The sequence below is a fragment of the Populus nigra genome, chromosome 2 (genome assembly GCF_951802175.1).
Source record: "Populus nigra chromosome 2, ddPopNigr1.1, whole genome shotgun sequence".
In the NCBI taxonomy this organism is placed as follows: Eukaryota; Viridiplantae; Streptophyta; class Magnoliopsida; order Malpighiales; family Salicaceae; genus Populus; species Populus nigra.
The window spans coordinates 33,744,118-33,767,807 of NC_084853.1; the positions used below are offsets into that span (position 1 = coordinate 33,744,118).

The 23,690-nt window shown below is 36.7% G+C and overlaps 1 protein-coding gene and 1 pseudogene across 1 annotated transcript; one reads left to right on the forward strand and one right to left on the reverse strand.

The window, feature by feature from the left end:
• LOC133682938 (deoxyuridine 5'-triphosphate nucleotidohydrolase-like) overlaps positions 1 to 17,841 on the reverse strand; it is a 42,642-nt pseudogene extending 24,801 nt beyond the window's left edge.
• On the forward strand, positions 3,810 to 6,029 carry LOC133682193 (uncharacterized). The gene is made up of 2 exons (XM_062105476.1): positions 3,810 to 4,188; positions 4,586 to 6,029. The coding sequence occupies exon 2, from the start codon at positions 4,728 to 4,730 to the stop codon at positions 5,478 to 5,480; it is 753 nt and encodes a 250-aa protein (XP_061961460.1). The 5' UTR covers positions 3,810 to 4,188; positions 4,586 to 4,727; the 3' UTR covers positions 5,481 to 6,029.
• Positions 17,842 to 23,690: the final 5,849 nt, after the last annotated feature.

Sequence of the window (23,690 nt, forward strand, 5' to 3'; positions counted from 1 at the left end):
ATGGAAAAACAAGTAAAATAAAATAAATGAAGAATGAATTAAAATTTGGGTTAAGGGCAATATGATTGAAGTTTTGGGGTTTAATTAAACTTTGAAATTAATCTAATTAAGTTTGAAATTAATTTAATTAATCCAATTAAGGGTTTAATTGGAGAATTGATAAATTGTTAGACGTAATTAAGCTTGAAATTAATTTAATTCATCCAATCAAGGGTTTAATTGGAGAATTGATAAGTTTTGAGACTTAATTAAGCTTGGAATTAATTTAATTAATCCAATCAGGGGCTTAATTGGAGAATTGATAAGTTTTAGACTTAATTAGACTTTGGATTTAATTAAATTAATGAAATCAGGGACTCAATTGAAAAAATAGCAAAGTTTAGGGTTAATTGGGGACACGATTGCAGCAGATTAAAGTCCAAGGACTAACTTGTAAAAGGCGCCAAAATGCAGGGAAAATTATTGTTTAAACCAGGGGCTTAATTATAAAATTTTCAAAACTTCACGGGTCAAAACGCAAATGGCCACCTCATATCCCAATACAGAGTCGTTTGAAAGAACGCTGTTCATCTTCTTCTTCTTTGACCAAAGACCGTTTCCAGCAGTAAAGGGTAGTAATCATCCGCTCACCTCAGTTATGGACATTTTAATGTTTTCGTCCCTTTACATGCCATCCGTTACCACCGATCGGACTCTATAAAACAGAGGAACAACGAAGAAAATAGGGCGAAAAAATCCAGGAGGCGGAGAGAGGAGAAAGGGACAGAACCGAAAGGGGGGGAAGGAAGAAAAAAACTGGGGAGAGAAAGAGCGAAAAAAGCCAAGAACGAAAAACACCGTGGAGCCCCGAGAAATCAACCCAACAACTAGAGCAAAGAACAGAGTAAAAACCAGAGCAAAAAAACAAATATACAGAGAGAAGGAGAGAACAAGAGGACAGCACACACAGTGACGAGAATTATCCTTAATATTGTCCTCGTCCCTACAAACAAAGGAAAGACCCGTATTCATTCAAAGAACACTCACAGCAGACCGGCATCATCTTCATAAGTTTTAAAAGCTACTGAGAAAGCAAGAAGGAAAGCACAGACAAGTGATCATAAAAGGAAGACAAGGGGAAACAATAGGCGAGAATCCTCATCAGTGCAGCAAACGTCTTCGGTCTCCAGAAGCAGGTATGACTTCATCCCCTTTGTATCTTCATTTCAAAATGTGATTGTTGGTGTCGCAAGCACACTGTGTGAAGGTAATTTAATTACCTTCACCAGTGTTCGCGCACGCATGACCAATTCACGCGTGCTTTTAGTTTTTGCCCAGCCGGGTCACTGGCTTGGCCTAGTGACCGGGCTGGGCTGGCTGGGTCGAGCCCAGCCCATGTGGGCTGAGCTGGGCCCAGCCCAAAAAATAATTAAAAAATAGAAAAAAATAAAAAAACAGAAAAAGTAGAAAAATAAAAAAATGTTATGCATGAATAAAAATAATGTAAATTTATTGGTTTATTCATTGACACCAGAGTCAGGAATAAAAATACCGGTTTAAATTTATATTATTTTTATTCGTTGTATTTTATTTTATTTAGCTAGAAAAATAAAAAAAAATATGTGCGTGCGTAAAAAATAAATTTATTTTTATTTATTTATTCACTGGTGCTAGAGTAAGAAATAAAAAATATTGATCTAACTTTTTTTTCGTAGCTACGAATTTTTACCAACGCCAGAGTTGGAATTATTCTAGCTCGAATATTCACTGGCGCTAGAGTCAGAAATATTATAAACAAATCATCATAGCATAAACTAATAAACATTTAGCAATTTAAGACAAAACCAACAATGCAGTTTGCCTTAGGCAGAACGTTTAAGGGGTGATAATATCTTCCCTTTTACGTAACCAATCCCGAGCCATAGAATCTATGTTGACCAGTTAGGGTTCCTAGTGACCATAATACTAGGTGGCGACTCCTTAAACAAGACATTTTTCCATAAAAGAACAAGATGCCAGAAATCTGTTCTTTTTCCATAATCTAGAATTATTTGTGGGCCGTTGTGATGTCGGGTGCGACAATAGGTATAGAATTATACATTCATATACTATAATTTTGTTTGAGAAATAACAATAAAACATGTACATCTACTAACAAAATATATATACTAAAAAAACAATAAAATTGACATTTAATTAAATGTTAAAATTTTAAAAGATAGAATTACTTACAAAAATTGATAAAATCCATCGGTAAATCAGAACACGGATGCTGTGACCACAAAACTTCAAGAAATATAACTTGTTGTGCTGATATGAGGAGGTTTTTGTTTGGGGGGGAGGGGGGGTGGTTGTTTACAGATGGGGAGAGTTGGGATTAGGAAGAATAAGGAGAAATAGGAGAGGAGAGGGTCGGCAGAGCGGACATTTATTAACTTTTCCTGACGGTTTCACCGACAGACACTCCGTCAGTGAAACCGTCGATGGTTCTGACGGAACAATCGACACGTCACCGTACGGATCTGCCATTTCAAATCCATCGGTGATTCCGTCAGCAATATAAAATAACCCGCCAAAACCTCCACGTCAGCGACCCGCCTTTTTTTTACGACTGAAACTTTTTTTTATAAACCTTGTATATCATGTATAACAATGAATGGTAAACGAGAATTTTATAATGACATACAATAACTTTGCAAGAGATAATGAGTTTGTTATAGTAGTTACATGTGTTTTTAACCACGTCGCAAATTGTTTATCTTGTAATCGAAAGATTTGGGATTAGGTCAACTGTGAGTTATTGGACAGTGAATATTGTTGATGTTGCCTACAAGGTTTTCAAAATTAGTTGAGTTTATGATATTACAATATATAAATAGTACATTTTTAACAAAGTTTAAGTAGTACATATATTTACTGAATAAAAGGTCTCAGCTCATCAAAGTTAAATAGAACATAATTATGTGCTTGTCTAAACTTTATTTCAGGCAAATATCTTCCCGTTACGACATTTTTAGGTATGGGTTGTCCAGGATTGGAAAATATTGAAAAGTTTCCATTGGAAGGCACTTCAACACTATCATCATATTGATTCCCGTTCTCAAATGAGGTTTGAAAAAGTACAAGATAAATGTTGAGATCTCCTTAACAATATAGGTCACACTTATCGAAGCCTCAATATGCGCTTTTTTCTTAAGATGGAACAAGTACCTGCATGAAATTAATCAAATATTTTTAATTAAAAAAAACAATGAAAATACTTTTATATATGAATTACATTGCAACTGTAATATCTAACCGTTCGAATTGATACATCCATCTATACTGGACCGATCCTCCAATTTTTGCCTCAAACAGTAAATGTATGGGTAGATGCTCTATTGAGTCAAAAAATGATGGCGGAAATATCATCTCAAGTTTGCATATTGTCTCAACGATATTTGTTTCAAGCCTTTCAATATGATCAACATTCAACTTGCTGAAAAGAAAGAGCTCTTAGTAGGCAGAGAAATTAGAGAAAGATGCTCTCCTTCCGAGTGAAGCTTTTCTCTTGTGCTTTGTGATTTCCTGCTACTGTTCACTCTCTTCGTTCCTTTGATCTATTGAATCTTGGCCTTCTCCTGGCCATGGCTAACAAAAAGAAGAAAGCTGGGTCCCATCGATCTCGGTTGAAACAACAAAAGAAGCTGGCTGATGCTCAGCTTGTTTATGATTCCACTGTTTTAGCTTTAGCAGGCCCGCCTCTCACTGTTCCTGCTACAGTGCCCCCAAATTCAAATTCAAAACAAAGCCCGCCTGTTGTCTTTGCCACTGACTGTCCTGGTCCTAACCACCACGTTCTTTCCTCCCCCCTTGGTTCTTTACCTCAATATCATAGTGATCCATCTCACAATATCAACCATGTCTTTGTGGAGGATTGGTCTGGCGATGATGATCTAGAAGACGAGGAGGTGGATTTTGACTCTTCTGTGGAGAATTATGAAGGGGGTTTTCAATTCCTCCTCTCTCTAGTGGTTGTGGCTCCTCCCGTCCTTGTTGCTCCCCCTGGTGGTGGCCAATCAACCTCTGTTGCTTCTCCTATGGGTGCCTAGGCAACCCCTCCTCCTCTGCCTCCTGCTGTGCAGATACTATCTTCTTCGCTAGAGAAGACTGTGACGCCATCATCCTCGCCTTCTGGCTATAGTGAGTCTCCACCCTCCACTGTTGCAGGTAACCCTCTTTCTGCTCCTGGTATTAACAAATGGCGAGACCTTTTCCTCTATAACAGATCTACTGTTTCTTATACCAAGCTGCAAAACTTCTCTCTTAATCGTTTATCTAAAACTTGTGCCATCTCTCCTGAGGACATACAACCTGATTTTGAGGTTTGGAAATATTGTGTTGTGGGCTATGTTTCTGGAAAACGCCCTGGTTATGGCGCCCTGACTAGTATTATTTCCACTGTCTGGCAATGTGAGGCAAACCTTACCATCCATGACTCTAGGTGGCTGGTTTACAGATTTAAAACAGAGGAAGCCAAACTTACGGTTCTTAGTGGAGGATTTTACATGGTATATGGTCGTCCTCTCATACTGCGGCCTATGACACAATTCTTTGATTTTTCCAGTGAAGAAATGTCAAGGGTCCCTGCCTGGGTAAAATTTCCCAACCTTCCACTATGCTGCTGGTCACCTATCTGTTTATCAAAGATAGCAAGTGTTATTGGGAAGCCTATTTAGTGCGACCAACCTACATCAACTCTTTCCCAGATGTCATATGCCCGGGTTCTGGTTGAACTTGATCTTCTTGCGGAACTCCAACACTCAGTAGAGATTACTCTCCCTGAAGGTCTTGCTCTGCACCAACAAGTAGTGTATGAAACTTTGCCCAAGTATTGTAAGCTCTGCCATGTTCTTGGGCACACTCATCTCCTCTGCCCCAAAGCTACTGTTGATTCAAAAACTATACCCTGCCCTCAACCACTGGTTCCAGCTGTTCAAGCTGATAAAGGGTCTGTTTTTAGTCGATTGGGTCCTCAGCCACCTTTTCAGTCCTCTCCTCCTCTGCAAAAGTTGCAAGACCAGTCGCACGACCAGGACATATCCACACAGGCTGTAGGGTCAGCAGTTGATCTTGTTCCTTCTAATGACTGGGTTACAGTGGTATCTAGACGCAAATCCAGTAAGCAGGATAATGGAAAGGCAATAGCAGTATTTGAGCCAGTGTCGGTTTGCACAGGACCTGTTCGAACCTCCTCTGGCGCTAATACATTGGTGGCACACCCATGTGCTGAAGAAGCTAGGGATCCTCCCCCTTCTTATCCTAAACCATTAGTTTTGCCCTCCTGTGTTGGTGAAGGCCACAACCCCTCTCCACCGAACTCTTTGACAATTCCTACTGGTGATGTGAACATGGCTGGCAAACCTGTTATGGAGGTATCATCCCCGAGTCGGGTTCGAAACCGAACCAAAAAGCAGCGTGGTTACAATCGAAGGCTTTCCCCTTCCCCTGTAACGACATGAGGAGTTTGTTGCTTGGTGGTTTGAGCTGGTCCTCTACCAGTTTGTTCACTACTGGTTGATGCAGTCAGTTGTATATTCAGGATGTCTTAGCCATTAATTCGCTGAAGGGGCCATTTGTTCTCTGTTTAAGGGTGTTGTGTGGTGTTGCTTTTGCTGAAGGGCCCCTTTTTTGCCCTGTGCTGTGCTGCTCCGCTAATGCATGGCTCATGCATTTTGGTTTCCCATGCTTTATTTTGCTGATAGGGCCCCCTTCCCTTGAACGGTCTATGAGCTCTTCCTGATGGTGGCTGGCTGTCCTGTGCTGTTAGCTCGTGTAATTGTATTGTTATTGCTTTTGTTCCCTTCGGTTATAACCGAAGGTTTGTTTGCTTAGGTTGTTTTTCTCTTGTGCTTGGTGGGAGTCTGTTCCCACAGGATTATTTTGTCTTCCTTTGCCTGGATATCTATGTCCATATGTACTGCTGGTTTCAGCTTGTTCCGCAAGCTTGTCTTGCAACTTTTTGATCTATACAATTCTTGCATTTGATAAAAAAAAAAACATTCAACTTGCTGGAGCATATATCTCTAAAGAAATGACTGATTTCTATGAGTGCATCTCATATCCCTTTTGGCAGCAAATCTCAATAAGCTAATGGAATGAGTGTTTACATAAACACATGGCAATCATGACTCTTCATTCCATACAATCTACATTCCTTCATATTAACCAACCTTGATATCTCTGAGGCATATCCATCGGGAAAACACGGAGTCTTAAGGCATTTGTAGACTAGTAGTTATGCATAAAGCATGCTCTTGGTTTTGCGACCCGTGACCCATCAAAAACTAACTCCATATATTTATGATTACAGAATAAAGCTATATTCAATCTAGCCTTAATGTTGTCCTTTGTCTTCCCCTTCACATCCATGACGGTGTTGAAAATATTGTCAAACACATTCTTTTCTATGTGCATGACGTCAAGGTTATGTTGGAGGAGATTGATCTTCCAATAAGGAAGCTCCTAAAAAATACTTTGCTTTACCCAATTGTGGGTCAAACCAAAACCAGGAATCTTCTACTTACCTAATTGGAAACCAAACATAATGTCATAATACTTTGATACAACATCATGCAATTCTTCACCAGAAAGAAGCGAGGGTGCAACATCCTTTTCAACTTTGCCAACAAAGAACCATAGCAAATACAAAATTATATATTCATACTACCAGTTTGTTTGAGAAATAACAATAAAACATATACATACACTAACAAAATACATATATTAAAAAAAACAACAAAAAATAATAAAATTGACATTTAAATGTTAAAATAAAAAAAAATTTACTTATAAAAAATGATAAAATCCACAATAAATCAGAAGATAGATGTTGTGACCACAAAAGTTATAGAAAGATGACTTTTGTTGAGAAGAGGGGGGTATTTTTAGGGGGTGGTTGTTTGCAGTTTGGGAGAGAGGAGAGTTGGGATGGGAAAGAAGAAGGAGAAATAGGAGAGGAGAGGGTCGTCAGAATGGTGATATATTAACTCTTACCAAGGGAATTGCTGACGGAATACTTTTGTCGATGATTTCCTCATTCGTTGGCGATTCCCTCGGTAATTTTGACGGTGAATTAATCACGTCATTGTATGGAGATTCCAGTCTAAATCCCTCGGTCATTTCGTTAGTAAAATCACCTCCAAAAGCTGCCACATCATCGAATTACTTTTTTTAAAAAAAAATTTATATATTTCGTCTATAATTCAGTCGGTATATACCGACAACATTAGTCTGTCAGTATATACCGACTGAATTACCAATGAAACAGTATACATCGGTAATTATCATTGTAATTTACCAACATAATTATTCTCTCAGTATTTCCGTTTGTTTTAGGTGAATTTCTGATGGTGGATGTGATATAAACAGATGAGAAACCTAATCCAAAATCCCACTGTTTTCACTGGTAGTGGAACTGTTCTAGCATTTTATGACTTTTATTTTTCGTATAGCAATGGACTTTGTGTCTAGGAATATCCAGTGCATGCAATCTTCTTATCGATGTAGTTGGTGGTGGAGGTGGTGTGTCGGTTTTAGTCTTCCCAAAATTTCTGGAAGTAATCTGTCGATGTATTATAGTTTGATTCTATCCTTTTGTTCGCTTTGTGTTGTTATTAATAACCAATGCTGTACAGCTTCCTAGAGGCACGCATCAGTGGTCAAGCTTTCTTACTCCTGAAGAACTGGTGCTTATCCTACAGCGTGCTTCTATCAATGTAAGATGGATGCTTTCCCTTCTGACATTTTGACATGTCTACTCCTGTTACTTCTTAGCAAAAACTTATTGCTTTGGGTTTGGTGCTCCCCAGGTTAAAGAAATGGCTAGATTTGTTCACAGTCCCTTGACTGGGCGATGGTCTCTATCTGATGATATTTCTGTGAACTTCATAGCCTTTTGGTTATGTGGAAAACAAGAGGGAAAGGCAGAGAACTCAAATGGATCCAAGTCCTTGGAAAGTTATGGTGCGACGACAAACACTTGAAAGCTAGCTTGTTAACTTATATTTCCTCCAGCCCTAACAACTAACACTAAGAATAGTCACAACCATTGCATCTGCTTATAAATTCTTTGAAGACAAGTTATCCTTCCAAGTTTCAAAGCTTCTCTGTAGAAATAAACATGCATAATTTTCCTTTATCTGAACCTACTAATACGTGGCCATGACGTAGATGACGTTGAAATCCTGTATGTAGATCGTTAGGGGCCAAGTTCATGTTGAAAAGAAGTATGGAAAACTGAAAAGCATTCTCCACCCTTCAATCCTCCTAGTATAACGGAGAAGACGATAAGGTTAGGTTAGATCTTGAATCAAATCTAACAACTATGTTGAGAACTATATAATATATTTCTATTATTTTTTTCTTATAATTTTGAAGTTGTATTGTTATTTTATGAAGTGTGTGTCTAAGAGTGTGGTATGGTGGTTTTTTTTATGAAACTTGCATAAAAAAATAAGAAAAAGTAGGGAAAACTTGCTTTTAATTTTAATAATGATGTTTTGTGCATTGAAAGGGTTTTTTTATATATATATATACAAATCAAAGCTCAAACAAATTTTCAGAAGTTTTCATAGCAATTTGATCTATGGATTTCACACCAATAACCCTTTGTGCGTCTCTCCGTTACACTAGTAGGATTGAAGGGTGGAGGATGCTTTTCAGTTTTCAATACTTCTTTGCTTTTCAGTTTATTTCTACAGAGAAGCTTTGAAACTTGGAAGGAGAACTTGTCTTCAAAGAATCTATAAGCAGATGCAATGGTTGTGACGCTTAGTGTTAGTTGTTAGGACAGGATGAACTATACGTTAACAAGCTAGCTTTAAGTGTTTGTCATCGTACCATAACTTTCCAATCGATTTGAGTTCATTTTATCCACATAACCCTAAGAAAAAAAAATAGTTATCTATTAGATTCGAATATAGAGGATTAACCAAGGCAACAAAAAAAATTAATGAACAGAATAATTAATCTGTTTGGTTTGACTAAATTAATATGCAAAAATATATTTTCGCGTGAATTCTAGAAAAGCCATGCTATTTTTTTAGAAAAGTTCGTACAACTAATTGCCAAGAATATATAAATATAAGAGATCATCAACTCAAAAAAATCACATGAAATAAATAAAAAAATTGATGACTAAAAAGGAACTATTAAAATAACTGAAAAAAATAAACCGGATTGAACCCAAACCGGAAAAAACCGAAAACAAATCAAGCCAAATTAGAAAAAACCGAGCCAAACTAATCAATTTGAATAGGTTTTTGTTTTAAAATAACTGAACCGAACTAAGCCAATATAGCTTTGGGTCCAGTTGCCTCTGGATCTATCAACGTTGGGTCCTGCCCCACTAGGACCTGCCTAACCCAACATTATTGATCCTGCGTGAGGATTCAATCTTTTGGGTCCTGCATCAGGACCCATTTTTTTTTAGTTGTATCAAGACCCAAAGCACTTGGGTTCAGCGTTAGGATCCAAGCTATTGGTTCCTGTTTAGGACCCAGTTTCCTTGGGCTACATCAAAACCCAGGGCTAATGGATTCTACGTCATGACCCAGTTTTCTTGGGTTGAGTCAGGACCCAAGGCTAATGGGTCCTACATCAGGACCCAAGGTTCTTGGGTCTTTAATTTCTAAATATAATTATTTTTATTATAATTAAAAGTATTAATATAAAAATTATTATTATTTTTGTTATAAATATTATTATTTTTATTATAATTAAAAGTATTAATATTAAAAATAGTATTATTTGTGTTATAAATATAATTATTTTTATTATAATTAATATTATTAATAAAATAATTAATAAATTTGAAAAACAATATTATCAACATTGAAAAACAACCATAGATTTGTGAAGTGTAAAAATAATGATTATTATTACTATTATTAAATTTTAAAAAATTATTATTACTATCAAAGAAAAACCATAATTTTTTTGAGAGATTAAAAAAAATAAAAATTTTGGCAGACAAGTGAAATATTATTATTAATATTATAAATATTATTGTTGGGTTTGGCGTTGCAGTCAGACTCAATGCTCTTGAGTCCAACATTGTAATCAGACCCGATAATTTTATAATGTTTTGATATCTTATATTTTTATAATATTTTAAAAGATGAATCCATGGCGCAGGCACCACACTAGTATATCGTAATTGGTTTCTATTTGAAGTTTAACCATCCATATGATATTCTATAATAAGAATATATCCGAAGTCATCTTTACGCTTCTGCCCTTGACTTGTAGCATATTCTATATTTAATGCCTACTCCAGTTTCAAAAAATGCAGAATATAAACCGCTCCTCCTGAGCCATGGTGGTGCTTCCTTATACTGTTGCTTTCCTACTCCTTTCCTGCTTACAGACTGAAAAAATCGCAAGTAAGTTTGCTTCTCTTTCTATTTTAATTACCTCCTTTCATTTCTAAGGAATTTACCTTAACTGAGCTGTCTTCATTTCAGTCTATGAAAACAAAAAATGTTGTTGTTCTGTTTTGTCGTTTAAAAATTGATGTTTGATCATCTGCTTTAAATTTTGCTGCTTTTTGTGCAGACTCGCAATCATTCATCGGTATAAACTATGGCCAAGTTGCGGACAACCGTCCACCACCACCATCCACCGCAAAGCTTCTTCAATCCACTTCAATCCAAAAGGTCCAATTATATGGATCGGACCCCGCCATAATCAAAGCCTTAGCCAACACCGGAATTGGAATTGTTATCGGCACTGCAAATGGTGACATTCCAGGACTAGCCTCTGATCCCAATTTTGCCAAGAGCTGGATCAACACAAACGTGCTTCCCTTCTATCCAGCTAGCAATATCATCCTCATCACTGTCGGCAACGAGGTCATGACTTCCAATGACCAGAATCTCATGAACAAGCTGTTACCAGCAATGCAAAATGTACAGAATGCTCTAAATGATGCATCGCTCGGGGGTAAAATTAAGGTCTGCACAGTTCATCCGATGCGAGTGCTTAAGCAGTCTGAGCCACCTTCTTCTGGAAGCTTTGATCCAAGTTATGGGGATCTGATGAAGGGCTTGTTGGAGTTTAATAGTGCGAATGGTTCGCCTTTCGCAATCAATTCCTACCCTTACTTTGCCTACAGAAGCGATACAAGGCCTGAGACTCTTGCTTTTTGCCTTTTCCAGCCGAATGCAGGACGAATGCATGGAAACACTAAGATTCAAGTACATGAATATGTTCGATGCCCAGGTGAGAGTAAATCAAATTGCAAGTGCGAAAATTTTGTATCAATAGATGATCTAATAAAAATGCACCTTCAATAACCTATTTAATTTATTAAATCAGACCCGATCACTAGAACCAACACCACAACCACTACCAGCAACCGCAGCCACTAGCACCAGCACCGGCACTAACAACAATGACAGCAGCACGAGCACGGGCACGGGCACGGGCATGGGCACGAGCACAAGCTCGAGCATGAACACCATCAGCATAAATAGCAGCAGCAACAAAGTATATTTAATTAGGATTTTCAATTTAGGTTTGTTGTATGGGTTTATGAGACTTTCTTTGATTTTCCTTTTCTTTTATGACTAGCACACTTAGAATAAGAAGTTGTAAAGAGACGATAAAGATGGGCTAAGGTTTTTCTCTTTATTTTATAAGTTTCTTTGTCGTATCTATTGTTTGGGAGTAAATTGAAAAAATAATTGGAAACTAAGTTCAGGGGATATTTGTTGGTTGAGTATTATTATTAATGTTTTTTTTTTTAAAAATCAATTTAGCTAAAGAGAAAAGAAAGAAAAAGTTAAGTTTATGAGCTAGCTCTATTTACACTTTTATGGTGCACAAGGTTTTTGGATTTGTCATTTAAGAAGGGGCTAAAAGCTTTTGGGTCTGATGTTATAGACATATTCACTTAAACTTGAGTAAATTTATTGTTATTATTAATATTAAAAATATTATTATTTGTATTACAAATATTTTTAAGTTTATTATTATTATTATTATTATTATTATTAAAAATATTATTATTTCTATTATAAATTAATATTATTAATATCATAATTAAGAAATTATAAAAATATATCATTAATTTTGAAAAACAACCATAACTTTGATTTGAATGGTAAAATTATTATTATTATTATTATTAAATTAATAAATTTGAAGAAAAATATTATTATTATCGAAAAAAACAATATATTTTATTTGAGGGGATTAAAAACTATAAAAACTTTGGTAAAATAAGTTTAATATTATTATTAATATCATAAATATTATTAAATTTGAAATAAATTTTATTATTATGAAAAAAAAACATATATGTGATTTGAAGGGTAAAATCAAATATTTTTATTACTATTAACTTAGGTCTGGAAGGGCATGCCAGACCCAAGTTGCTTAGGAGTGATAGGGGGAAGACCCAAGTCCCTTGAATATTGCAGCCCTGTCTGGTCTAAGATAATAAGGTCAAGAGTCAGACCCTAGGCTAATAGGTCCGTGTCAGGACCCAATGCTCTTGGGTCTGACATCCTCAACCAACTCTAATAGGTTCTGAATGTAGCCAAATTCAAGGCTTTTGGGTCCCTCATTTTAGAGGGGTACAAAGCTCTTGGGTCTGGTGTTGCAGCTAGACTCACTTAAACTTGGATACGTTTATTGTTATTATTAATATTAAAATATTTTTTTTTTGTTTATAAATATTTTTATTTTTATGATGATTAATATTATTAATATTAAAATTATTATTATTTGTATTATAATTAATATTGTTAATATTAAAAATATTATTTTTTGTATTATAAATTTTGTTGTTTTTATTATAATTAATATTACTAATATCATAATTAAAAATTTTAAAAATATATCATTAATTTTGAAAAACACAATAGATTTGATTTGAAATGTAAGATTATTATTATTATTATTATTAAATTAATAAATTTGAAGAAAAACATTATTATTATCGAAGAAAAACAATAAGTTTTATTTGAGGGGATTAGAAACTACAAAAACTTAGGTCAGATAAGTTTAATATTATTATTAATATCATAAATATTATCAAATTTGAAATAAATTTTATTATTATGGAAAAAAAACATAGATGTTATTTGAAGGGTAAAATCAATTTTTTTTTAATTATTTTTAACTTGGGTCTGGAAGGACATGTTAGACCCAAGTTGTTTGGGAGTGGCAGGGGGAAGACTCAAGTCCCTTGAGTATTGCAGCCTTACCTAGCCAAAGACAATTGGGTCAAGAGTCAGACTATAGGCTAATGGGTCCGCTTCAGGATTTAATGTTCTTGAGTCTTGCGTCCTCACCTAAATATAATGGTTTCGGATTGCAGCCAAACCCAAGGTTTTTTAGTCTCTCATATAAGAGGGGTCCAAAACTCTTAGGCCTAGTGTTGTAGGCAGACTCGCTTCAACTTGGGTAAGTTTATTATTATTATTAATATTAAAAATATAATTATTTGTATTATAAATATTTTTAATTTAGTTATTATTATTTTTATTATAATTAATATTGTCAATATTAAAAATATTATTATGTGTTATAAATTTTATTGTTTTTATCATAATTAATATTATTAATATCATAATTAAGAAAATTTTGAAAATATATCATTAATTTTGAAAAACAAACATATAATTGATTTCAAGGGTAAAATTATTATTATTATTATTATTTGAGCGGATTGAAAACTATAAAAACTTACATCATATAAGTTTAATATTATTATTAACACCATAAATATTAATAAATTCATTCATATTATTAAATTTGAAATAAATTTTAGTACTATAAAAAATATATATTTGATTTGAAGAGTAAAATCAATTATTTTTATTATTATTAACTTCGGTCTAGAAGGGCATGCCAGACCCAAGTTGCTTGGGAGTGGCTAGGGGCAGACCCAAGTTTAAAGATGACGGGAATCGGCTGCTCAAGTGCATCCCTCACTTCTGGATAAAGAGATGGTTAATCTATTTGCTGATACCCTCAAGGCACCATACTACGAACATGTAATGGGCAACTTAGCTCAGCAATTCACAGACGTTGTTGGCAGCATGTGAATGCATAGAGCAAGGCATCAAGAGTGGTAGAATTTATGCACCCACTAAGAAAAGCGGCTTCAAAGGGAAGGAGGTCAACCATGTTGGAGATGGCTACAGGGGTAGGAAAAACCCATCCCAAAACTACCACACTCCATCCCAAATTACCAACATTAAAAAACCTGAGCCCCAAAACTTTCAAACCAAAAGCCAAATTGGAAATTACCAAAGCATCCAAGAACAACTACCTCCATCACTGTTACCCTTCAATGAGATGTACCAGAAGCTGTTAAGCATTGGGCATACAAGTCTTAAACCTCTAGCACCTTTGCAGCCACCTTACCCCAGCTGGTACAAGCTAGAGCTCACTTGTGAATACTATACTGGTATTGATGGACATAACATTCATACTTGCAACGCCTTCAAGAGAAAGCTTCTGCATTTAATCAAGGCAGGGTGGATAACATTTGAAGACACTCCTAATGTGAACACGAACCCTCTACCTAATCATACTTGAAGTGGCGGATCAGAATTGCACTAGTAATGGAATATCCAGGAAATTTGAAAGCACCAATGGTTAAGGCAGGGTGTGAAAAAGACAACATAAATTTTTGAAGGGCTCAAATTTATACCATAGTTTTTGGTCCCCACCATCAATAAGACCTCTACAAGAGTTGTTGTGGGGAGCATAGTTTTGAAACCCGGACCGGCTCGGCGGGTTGACCCGGGACCCGGCCGACCCGGGCCTGGGACCGGTCCGGGTCTAAGTAAAAACCCATTAGGGAGTTAGCCCAGAAAAACTTGGTCGACCCGGCAGGTCAACCCGAAACCCAGTTGACCCGGGCAAACTCGGCTGAGATCTGACTAGAATTGAAGCGGCTGTGCTGTTCTTTGTTATTCTTCATTTACCTTATAACTTAGCTACAATTCTCTCAACCCTTTACAAGCTGCCATGAATTTCAGAGGTGCAAGTAAGGCCCATCTCCGTCTCTGTTTATTTCTATCTAGTATGATGATGAACTCCAAGTTAAACATGGTATTTTGATGTCTATTGTATTCCTGTACGGTTGTGCCCACATCTAAGCAAATCTTTCTTTTTCTAGTTATGAACTAGTGGCCGTGCAGTGTTTGGATGGCAAAAAAGTGAAGGAAAAGGTGATTTGTTTTCGATCTTTTTGCGTGGGAAATGAAGTGAAGAATTGAGTTTTCGAGTGTCGGTGGGGAAGGGAATAGATGAGGATCAAAATAAGAGCGGTTTCCGTGAGATGAGAAACGTCAAGATATTTCGAGAACTTTGGGGTGCATGTGGAGTGTTTTCATTTGACACGTGGATTATCCAATAGCGTCTAGAGTTCTCGGTTATTTTTTCTTCCTTTTTTTCTTGTTTGGCAATTGGACTGTATTTTTTTAAAAAACTAATTATTTTTAGTTTTAAATTAATGTTTTATATATTTTTAGATTATCTTGATTTTAATATTAAAAATAAATTTTAAAAAATAAAAAATATATTATTTTAATATATTTTTAAATAAAAATCATTTTTAAAAATAAATTTACCATACTTTCAAAATAAACTTTTATGTTGTTTTTATATCTTCAAAATATCTTGAAATTTCTTATTTTTTGTTATGGAAAAATTTATGTATAAATTTCCACCTTTTGTTATGAAAAAAAAATCAAAAAACTACAAACATAAATCAGCATTTTCCATTATTGAAAATAAGAGAACTCTTGTCACTCTGCACTGGTGGGAGAGCTTCAGATATTTTAGTCAAGAGACCAGGAGTGAGGACTGAGGAGTTCTATACACTACCTTGGAACCTTAACAGGTTTTTCCCTTCATTCTAATTTTGGAGCTCTTCCTTGCCATGATGCCATCAATGAAAAGATGAAAAGAAGTGGCCCTTAGAGATATCCTTATCTGTTAAGTTAATTTTTTTTTGAGTTGACCCGGGTCAACCCATATGACCTGTGACCCGATCATTAGACCGGGTCAATCACCGGGTCGGGTTTCAAAACTATGGTGGGGAGGCTAGCCCAATAGGAGATTTACCAAAATAAGAGGATGAAGCCTGACCTATTATTGACTTTTGTTTGATCATGTCTATTTTAACTTGTTTTAGTCTTGTTAGTATTTTTGCTCATAACACCACAAGATTTTCTGTGTCAAATAAGCCCTTCTTATTGAAAAGATCATGTGTTTTCTTAATATTCATAATGTGCCTCCATTTTCGTTGTTGTTTCATGCCTACACAAGCACACTCTTTACTCATGAAACAATTGCACCAAGAATTCTTCATTTTGTTTTCAAAAATATGTATGATCTTGCACGTTCACAAACAAGTTCTGGAAATTCAAGTGAATAATTAGAAAACCTTGAGATGACTCCAAAACTAGGTTTTAACTAAATGAATAGTGAGAAACCATTTTGCATACTCACATGAAAGCAAGGTTTACCGATACTAAATGTACACATTTGAAATGAAAAAAAGTAATTTTTGATAATCCTTTCACGAGGCTAAAATATATCCTTTGCAATCCCCTTTTAAGTCGAGTAATGTTTTTCAGAAATAACATTAGCTAGGATCACATCCCACACTGGGGGGTAAGTGCGAGAGATATTCAAAAATCCTCAATAATTAAAAGTGCCACAAATAACACTAGGGGCATGAAAGAAAATTCTTAATGATTAAAGGTGCCCAAACAAAGCTGGGGGCATGAAGAAAATCCAAACGATCTAAAAGATTTAAGCTTTCTACTAAAATAACTGATATGATGATGCTCAACCAAGTGAAGAAAGAAAAGAAAAAACAAAGAGAAAAGGCCCAAGCCCGACACTAGAGGGCACGATGGATCATTTTGGAAAAAATGCAAAAGACAAAAGGTCAGGAAACAAACACTAGTGATTCTTAGTCTTGAAATCTCTTAAACACCTTCTAAGCTTACAAGTATCATTTTCTTCATAACCAAGAGTCAAAGCCTACATTACGTGCCTAATCAAGCCCTTTTTCTGATCAAAGCCAAGCAATCTGAATCGGTAGGCAATGCTTTCTTATAAGAAACAAGTCATTATTCATACAATCAAAATGAATGCTTTGAAGATCGGTTAACACCAGCAGGGCCTCTGTAATCAGCATCTATGACACCAACATCCACATCAATCGAGTGCTTCCATGCCAATCCCGATCTAGGTGTTAAAACAACAAAACTCAATTTTAGAAACAAAACCAAACCATTTATGAACATAAATTAAAAGGTACGAAGTGAGATTTACCAATACGAGCATAAGTTCCTTTAGGTATAGCAAAGCTCAAATCTATAGGGATAAGGGCTTTTCCTCTAGCTGGAACCTGTCTCTAAGGCACTGTGCAACACTAGAAACAAAAACCCATGAATTTGCTAATAATCATGCATCCTTCGGGAAAAAAAACACTAGAAGAGGGTTTTGCTTAATACTTGGAGAGATCATAGCTAGAGGTAAGCATAGAGCATTTAGAGGGCAAAGTAGTGTTTTCAGAGAGCTTTTTCACTTTCAGGAGAGATGATGGGATTGAAGCGGCTTCGTGGACGCCATTTTGTTGGAGCTTGGGGATTTTATGAGAAGGCTCTTTGATTTCAAGGTTGTTGTTTCGTAATTCTACTTGGGCATTTTGAGGACTTGTGGGTTCAGATGATAACAAAATGGGAGTTAAGAAGATAAAAAATGGGAGAGATTTTAGGGATTAAGTAGAGAGAGACTCGCCCCTGGCAGGGATTTCCAATTGATGGCGCCAGATGCTCCAGTCATGTTTTCGTGGTGTATAAGGTACACTCGAAGTTGTAGACTGTAGAGGGATTACGTGCTCCATTGGGATTTTTTTGACTAGGTCCGCACCTTGAAAACTTCTTATATTGTAAAGGGCCAACGGATCCAAATCATTACCAAAGATATATTGAATGTGGGGGTTTTTTTACTATAAAACTTTATAGATTATCATTGATTGTTACTGTACCCTTAGGGCTAGTAGCAGTTTTATCTTTTTTTAATGGCTCATTAATTATTAGAAAATTAATAAAGGGTATATTTATCTTTTCTAATTTTTTTAAACAGTAAAATGAATTATTTACACCACCATAAAAAAAAATAGAATTGTTTACCAATAGTTTTGTTTGTCTTTTTGTTTCTTAGAATATAGTAAAAAAATATCTTCACCCCTACAAAAAGACAAAAAAAAATAGGCATGCATTTATGGGTATTTTTTTATACACCCCTAAAAATAGACTCAAGAGATTTAATAAATAGAAAGGAACATGTTGGTAAAAGACAAGAGCTCTAATATGGGAAAGACTTTGTGAGGGGACTAAACTGAAAATATATAAACAAATGAGGGACAAAAGCAAAAAAAAAAGAAGAAAAAAACATGTGAACCCTAAGAAGAATAAGAGGGCTGATGCTAGAATACAGAGGAGGGGAAAAGAAAGAGACATTATTCTCTTTAGCACCTTATTCTAAAGAACAATTGGAGAAAATCACATGCAAGCAAACACATGAGAGAAAATAAGAGGTTTGAGTGAAGATTAAAGCATTAAAGGCAAAACAAATTGAGGAAAAGGAAGAGAGGAGGCTAGCGGCAGTAGAGGAGGAGTGGAAAGAGACCAAGAAAATATGAGGGAAGAGGTTTCAGGGAGTAGAAAATGCATCTAGGAGAAGTGTTGTACAAAGGTTTTACCGTGGACGTGTTTTACTGTGGACTATAAGTGATTTCACTATGGATTGCACTATTTTAAATCTTATAGATTGTGATTGATTTACTATGGATTGCACTATTTGGGTTTACTCTAGGCTCCTTTAAAACATGTGGGAGTGAACACAAATACATTGCACTATGGACAACAATGTAGGCATAGACTATTTTCACTGTGGACAACATTGTAGCTCCCTAGGGGCGTTCCTTTGTTGTGTTTTTGGTCAAAAATTACAGCTGGGGGTGTTGCTTTCTCTAACAAAAGCTGTTGGGTCTGGCATGGCAACTGGACCTAATGTTGTTGGGTTTGGCTGCTAAGCCACACCTACAACACTTTCAAAAAAGTGATAATAGAGTTGGGTTCTGCTATCTAACAAGGCCCAATAGTTTTGGGTCTGGCTCAAAACACTACAAAAAGAGGCTGCGTCTGGCTGCCCAGTGACACCACTAAAAAATTGATGTCTTCTCTCAAGTGCAGGAGTGTCAAAATAATAAATAACCCAGCAAGACTGGGATCCAACCACAGGGAGGTTAACTATATAAATTATAAACAACAACAACAACAACAACAACAATAAGAAGAAGAAGTTAAAGAGGACTTTGAGATGTAAGATTAATGTGAGGATTAAACAATGATAAAAACAAATATCAAGGTTAGAGGATCCACTAATGGTATTTCAAACAAGCATAATATAAACTATTTTTATTACTCAACTGGAAACCACGCACAAAGAAGGTTCCAATCGGATTATAAATTGTTAACATAATTACATTAGTTATCTTATTCGAATAATGCTAATACTTGTAGATGTTGTCAGGTATTCATGATTATAACTTATGTTGATAACCAATCAAGCTCCTTTCATACCACAGGTGTAGGTTATACCATACGGTTGGCCTATGAAAGTGTCAAGTATTTGTTGTGCCAGGTATTGATTGGTTATCAATATAAACTCTTTTTATTACTCAACTGGAAACCACACACAAAGAAGGTTCCAATCGGATTATAAATTGTTAACATAATTACATTAGTTATCTTATTCGAATAATGCTAATACTTGTAGATGTTGTCAGGTATTCATGATTATAACTTATGTTGATAACCAATCAAGCTCCTTTCATACCACAGGTGTAGGTTATACCATACGGTTGGCCTATGAAAGTGCCAAGTATTTGTTGTACCAAGGGTTATACAACATAAATCTAGATTAACCATTTAACAAGCAACGTATTAAGAGTGATGTCGCACGTGTGCGGCGGCGCGGCGATCATCCCCCTGAAGGAATAACAAAAATATAATATTGATTTATTCCTGGAAAAATATGTAGAGACAAGGAATTCTTGTCTCCTATTAGTGGAAAATTTGAATGGGAGTCGCCACCTAGTATTCTGGTTACTAGGAACCCTAACTGGTCTCAGAGATCGGGTACGGAGACTGGTTGCGTAAAGGGAAGGTACTAGCACCCCAAATACGCCCTACCTAAGGTAGGCTGCATTGTTTTGTCTGATAAAATCTCAAGTCGTGTTGTGGTTTCTAAGTGTTGGTCTGTCTATGGTTCAAAACAAACCCCCCTTTAGAAGGAGGCTCTTATCTTAATGCGATAAAATCTAACCGTTCTATTATCTGAAAAAATAATTAGATATCCAGAATACGCATTACGTGTAATGTCGTACCCCGGATACTAACAGATAAACAAAATAAATTTTTTTGTTGTTTTTTTGAAATTTTGGCCAATGTTCTCTTAACTTTAATAAACTGGTTATTAAAGCCAAAATGCATGCTAAAATATTGTTTTTGATGTATGAAAAATACAATATGATTTTTTAGCTTTGAGACACTTGGCCGTATGCACAAAAATATTTTTTTGTTTATTTTGAATTTTGTTGTTTTTTTTTTAAGTTTTGATGAAAACCGGGTATTTTTAATACTAGATTTGTATTTTTTATGACATAAAATACAGACTGATACTAAGCAAAAAGGCATAAATAAAAAGTGGAGAAATTAAAAATATTAAAAATTTTAAAAAATTGACATGGGCCAGACCCGGCCCAGATCAGTGGGTTGGGCCTGACCCGTGTACAGTAACCAGCCCTCCCTCATTTGCTGCAGAAGGTGAATTAATTCACGTTCTGCATGCAAATGCAGATGGTGGCTGAGCAAAGGAGAAAGAGACGGGGCAGCTGGAGGTTACCTGGGGGTGGCTTCGAGGCAGTGCTGCTGCTGGCGGCGGAAGCATGGTGGCCGGCGCTTTGCTCTTCTTTTTTTGTCTCTCTCTCTCTCTCTCCTCTGTTTTGTTTCTCTTTTCTGCTTCTTCTTCTCCTTTTCTCTCTTGTCTCTCGGCCCTCTTCCTCTCTTCTGTTTTTTTTCTTTTTTTCTTTTTTTCTCTTTTCCTCTTCTTTTTTTACCTCTTCTCTGCCTCTGTATTTATAGGCAGAGAAGGGCGGTGAAAATGCCCTGCCCCTATCCGGTCAGGGGACAGGGCAGGGTGACGGAGCGACAGGCCACTTGGTTCTTCCACCCATGGTAGGCCGCCGGTTATCCAAGCAAGTGGGTTGTTTTGTTTTCGGCGTCTTTTTGGGTCATCGGGGGAAGGGAAGACAATGAAAACAAGGGAACAAAACCTTCTTCTTCCCCTGTTTTCTGTGTGTCCAGGGGAAGAAGAAAGTCTGCAGTGCCGTGTAAAACGGCACCGTTTCAAGGTTTTTTTTTTTTTTTGGGTGAACAGTTGATGAAACGGCGTCGTTTTGGACAGAACGCGCCGTTTCATTTAAATGAGAATTGGCGCCAAAACGCGTCATTCAAAATCAGGCCTTCAATTTGCGCGTGTTTTTCAATTTAGTCCTTGGTCTCAGATTTCTTCAATTAAGCCCATAATTGGCCATTAAACTTCAATATTTATGCAATTAAGCCCTTGATTTGACCAAATTAACTTCCAAAAATTATATTTGGATCCCAGAACTTGAATTTCTTTCAATTAAAGCCCAAATTAACTACTAAAATCAATTTTTCTTGCAATCAAAACCTCCATAAATTCAATTAAACCTTCAATAAAATTTAATTGAGTCCATAAACACATGATTTTGAGGGTTTTGAAATCCTTTTCTCACTGTTATAATTTTTTGATAATATTTTGATTGATTTTTTTGTATTTTATTACTTTTCATGCGGGGGCCCAAAAATGGGTTATGACAGTTGCCCCCCTCTTTACAGTGCTTACGGAGCAAGGATTGTGCGTAGTAAGTATTGTAAAGATAAACAAAATTGATCTTCTGAAACTGGTCTTCTCCAAATTTGGTTGACCAAAATCGTGGGAATGGTTTGGATAGACTGAGATTCCTTTTGTCAATCCCCTCTAACCAGAACCAAAACCTGTGGTGGTTAGGATAGACTGAGATTCCTTTCGCTAATCTCCTCTAACCAGAACTAAAATCCTATGGTGGTTAGGATAGACTGAGATTCCTTTCGCCAATCCCCTCTAACCAGAACCAAAACCTGTGTGGTTAGGATAGACTGATATTCCTTTCGCCAATCCCCTCTAACCAGAACCAAAACTCCTGTGTGGTTAGGATAGATTGAGATTCCTTTCGCCAATCCCCTCTAACCAGAACCAAAATCCGATGTGGTTAGGATAGACTGAGATTCCTTGCGCCAATCCTCTCTAACCAGAACTAAAATCCTACGGTGGTTAGGATAGACTGAGATTCCTTGCGCCAATCCCCTCTAACCAGAACCAAAACTCCTGTGTGGTTAGGATAGACTAAGATTCCTTTCGCCAATCCCCTCTAACCAGAACCAAAACTCGATGTGATTAGGATAGACTGAGATTCTTTTCGCCAATCCCCTCTAACCAGAACCAAAACCCCTGTGTGGTTAGGATAGACTGAGATTCCTTTCGCCAATCCCCTCTAACCAGAACCAAAATCCGATGTGGTTAGGATAGACTGAGATTCCTTGCGCCAATCCCCTCTAACCAGAACTAAAATCCTACGGTGGTTAGGATAGGCTGAGATTCCTTGCGCCAACCCCCTCTAACCAGAACTAAAATCCTACGGTGGTTAGGATAGACTGAGATTCCTTGCGCCAACCCCCTCTAACCAGAACCAAAACCCCTGTGTGGTTAGGATAGACTGAGATTCCTTTCGCCAATCCCCTCTAACCACAACCAAAACCTGTGTGGTTGGGATAGACTGAGATTCCTTGCGCCAACCCCCTCTAACCAGAACCAAAACCCCTGAGTGGTTAGGATAGACTGAGATTCCTTTCGCCAATCCCCTCTAACCAGAACCAAAATCCGATGTGGTTAGGATAGACTGAGATTCCTTGCGCCAATCACCTCTAACCAGAACTAAAATCCTACGGTAGTTAGGATAGACTGAGATTCATTGCGCCAACCCCCTCTAACCAGAACCAAAATTCGATTTGGTTAGCATAGACAGAGATTCCTTTCGCCAATCCCCTCTAACCAGAACCAAACCTCCTGTGTGGTTAGGATAGACTGAGATTCCTTTCGCCAATCCCCTCTAACCAGAACCAAAATCCTACGGTGGGTAGGATAGACTGAGATTCCTTGCGCCAACCCCCTCTAACCAGAATCAAAACCTGTGTGGTTAGGATAGACTGAGATTCCCTTCGCCAAACCCCTCTAACCAGAACCAAAACCCGATGTGGTTAGGATAGACTGAGATTCTTTTCGCCAATCCCTCTAACCAGAACTAAAACTCATGTGTGATTAGGATAGACTGAGATTCCTTTCGCCAATCCCCTCTAACCAGAACCAAAACGCATGTGTGGTTAGGATAGACTGAGATTCCTTTCGCCAATCCCCTCTAACCAGAACCAAAACCCCTGTGTGGGTAGGATAGACTGAGATTCCTTTCACCAATCCCCTCTAACCAGAACCAAAACCCGATG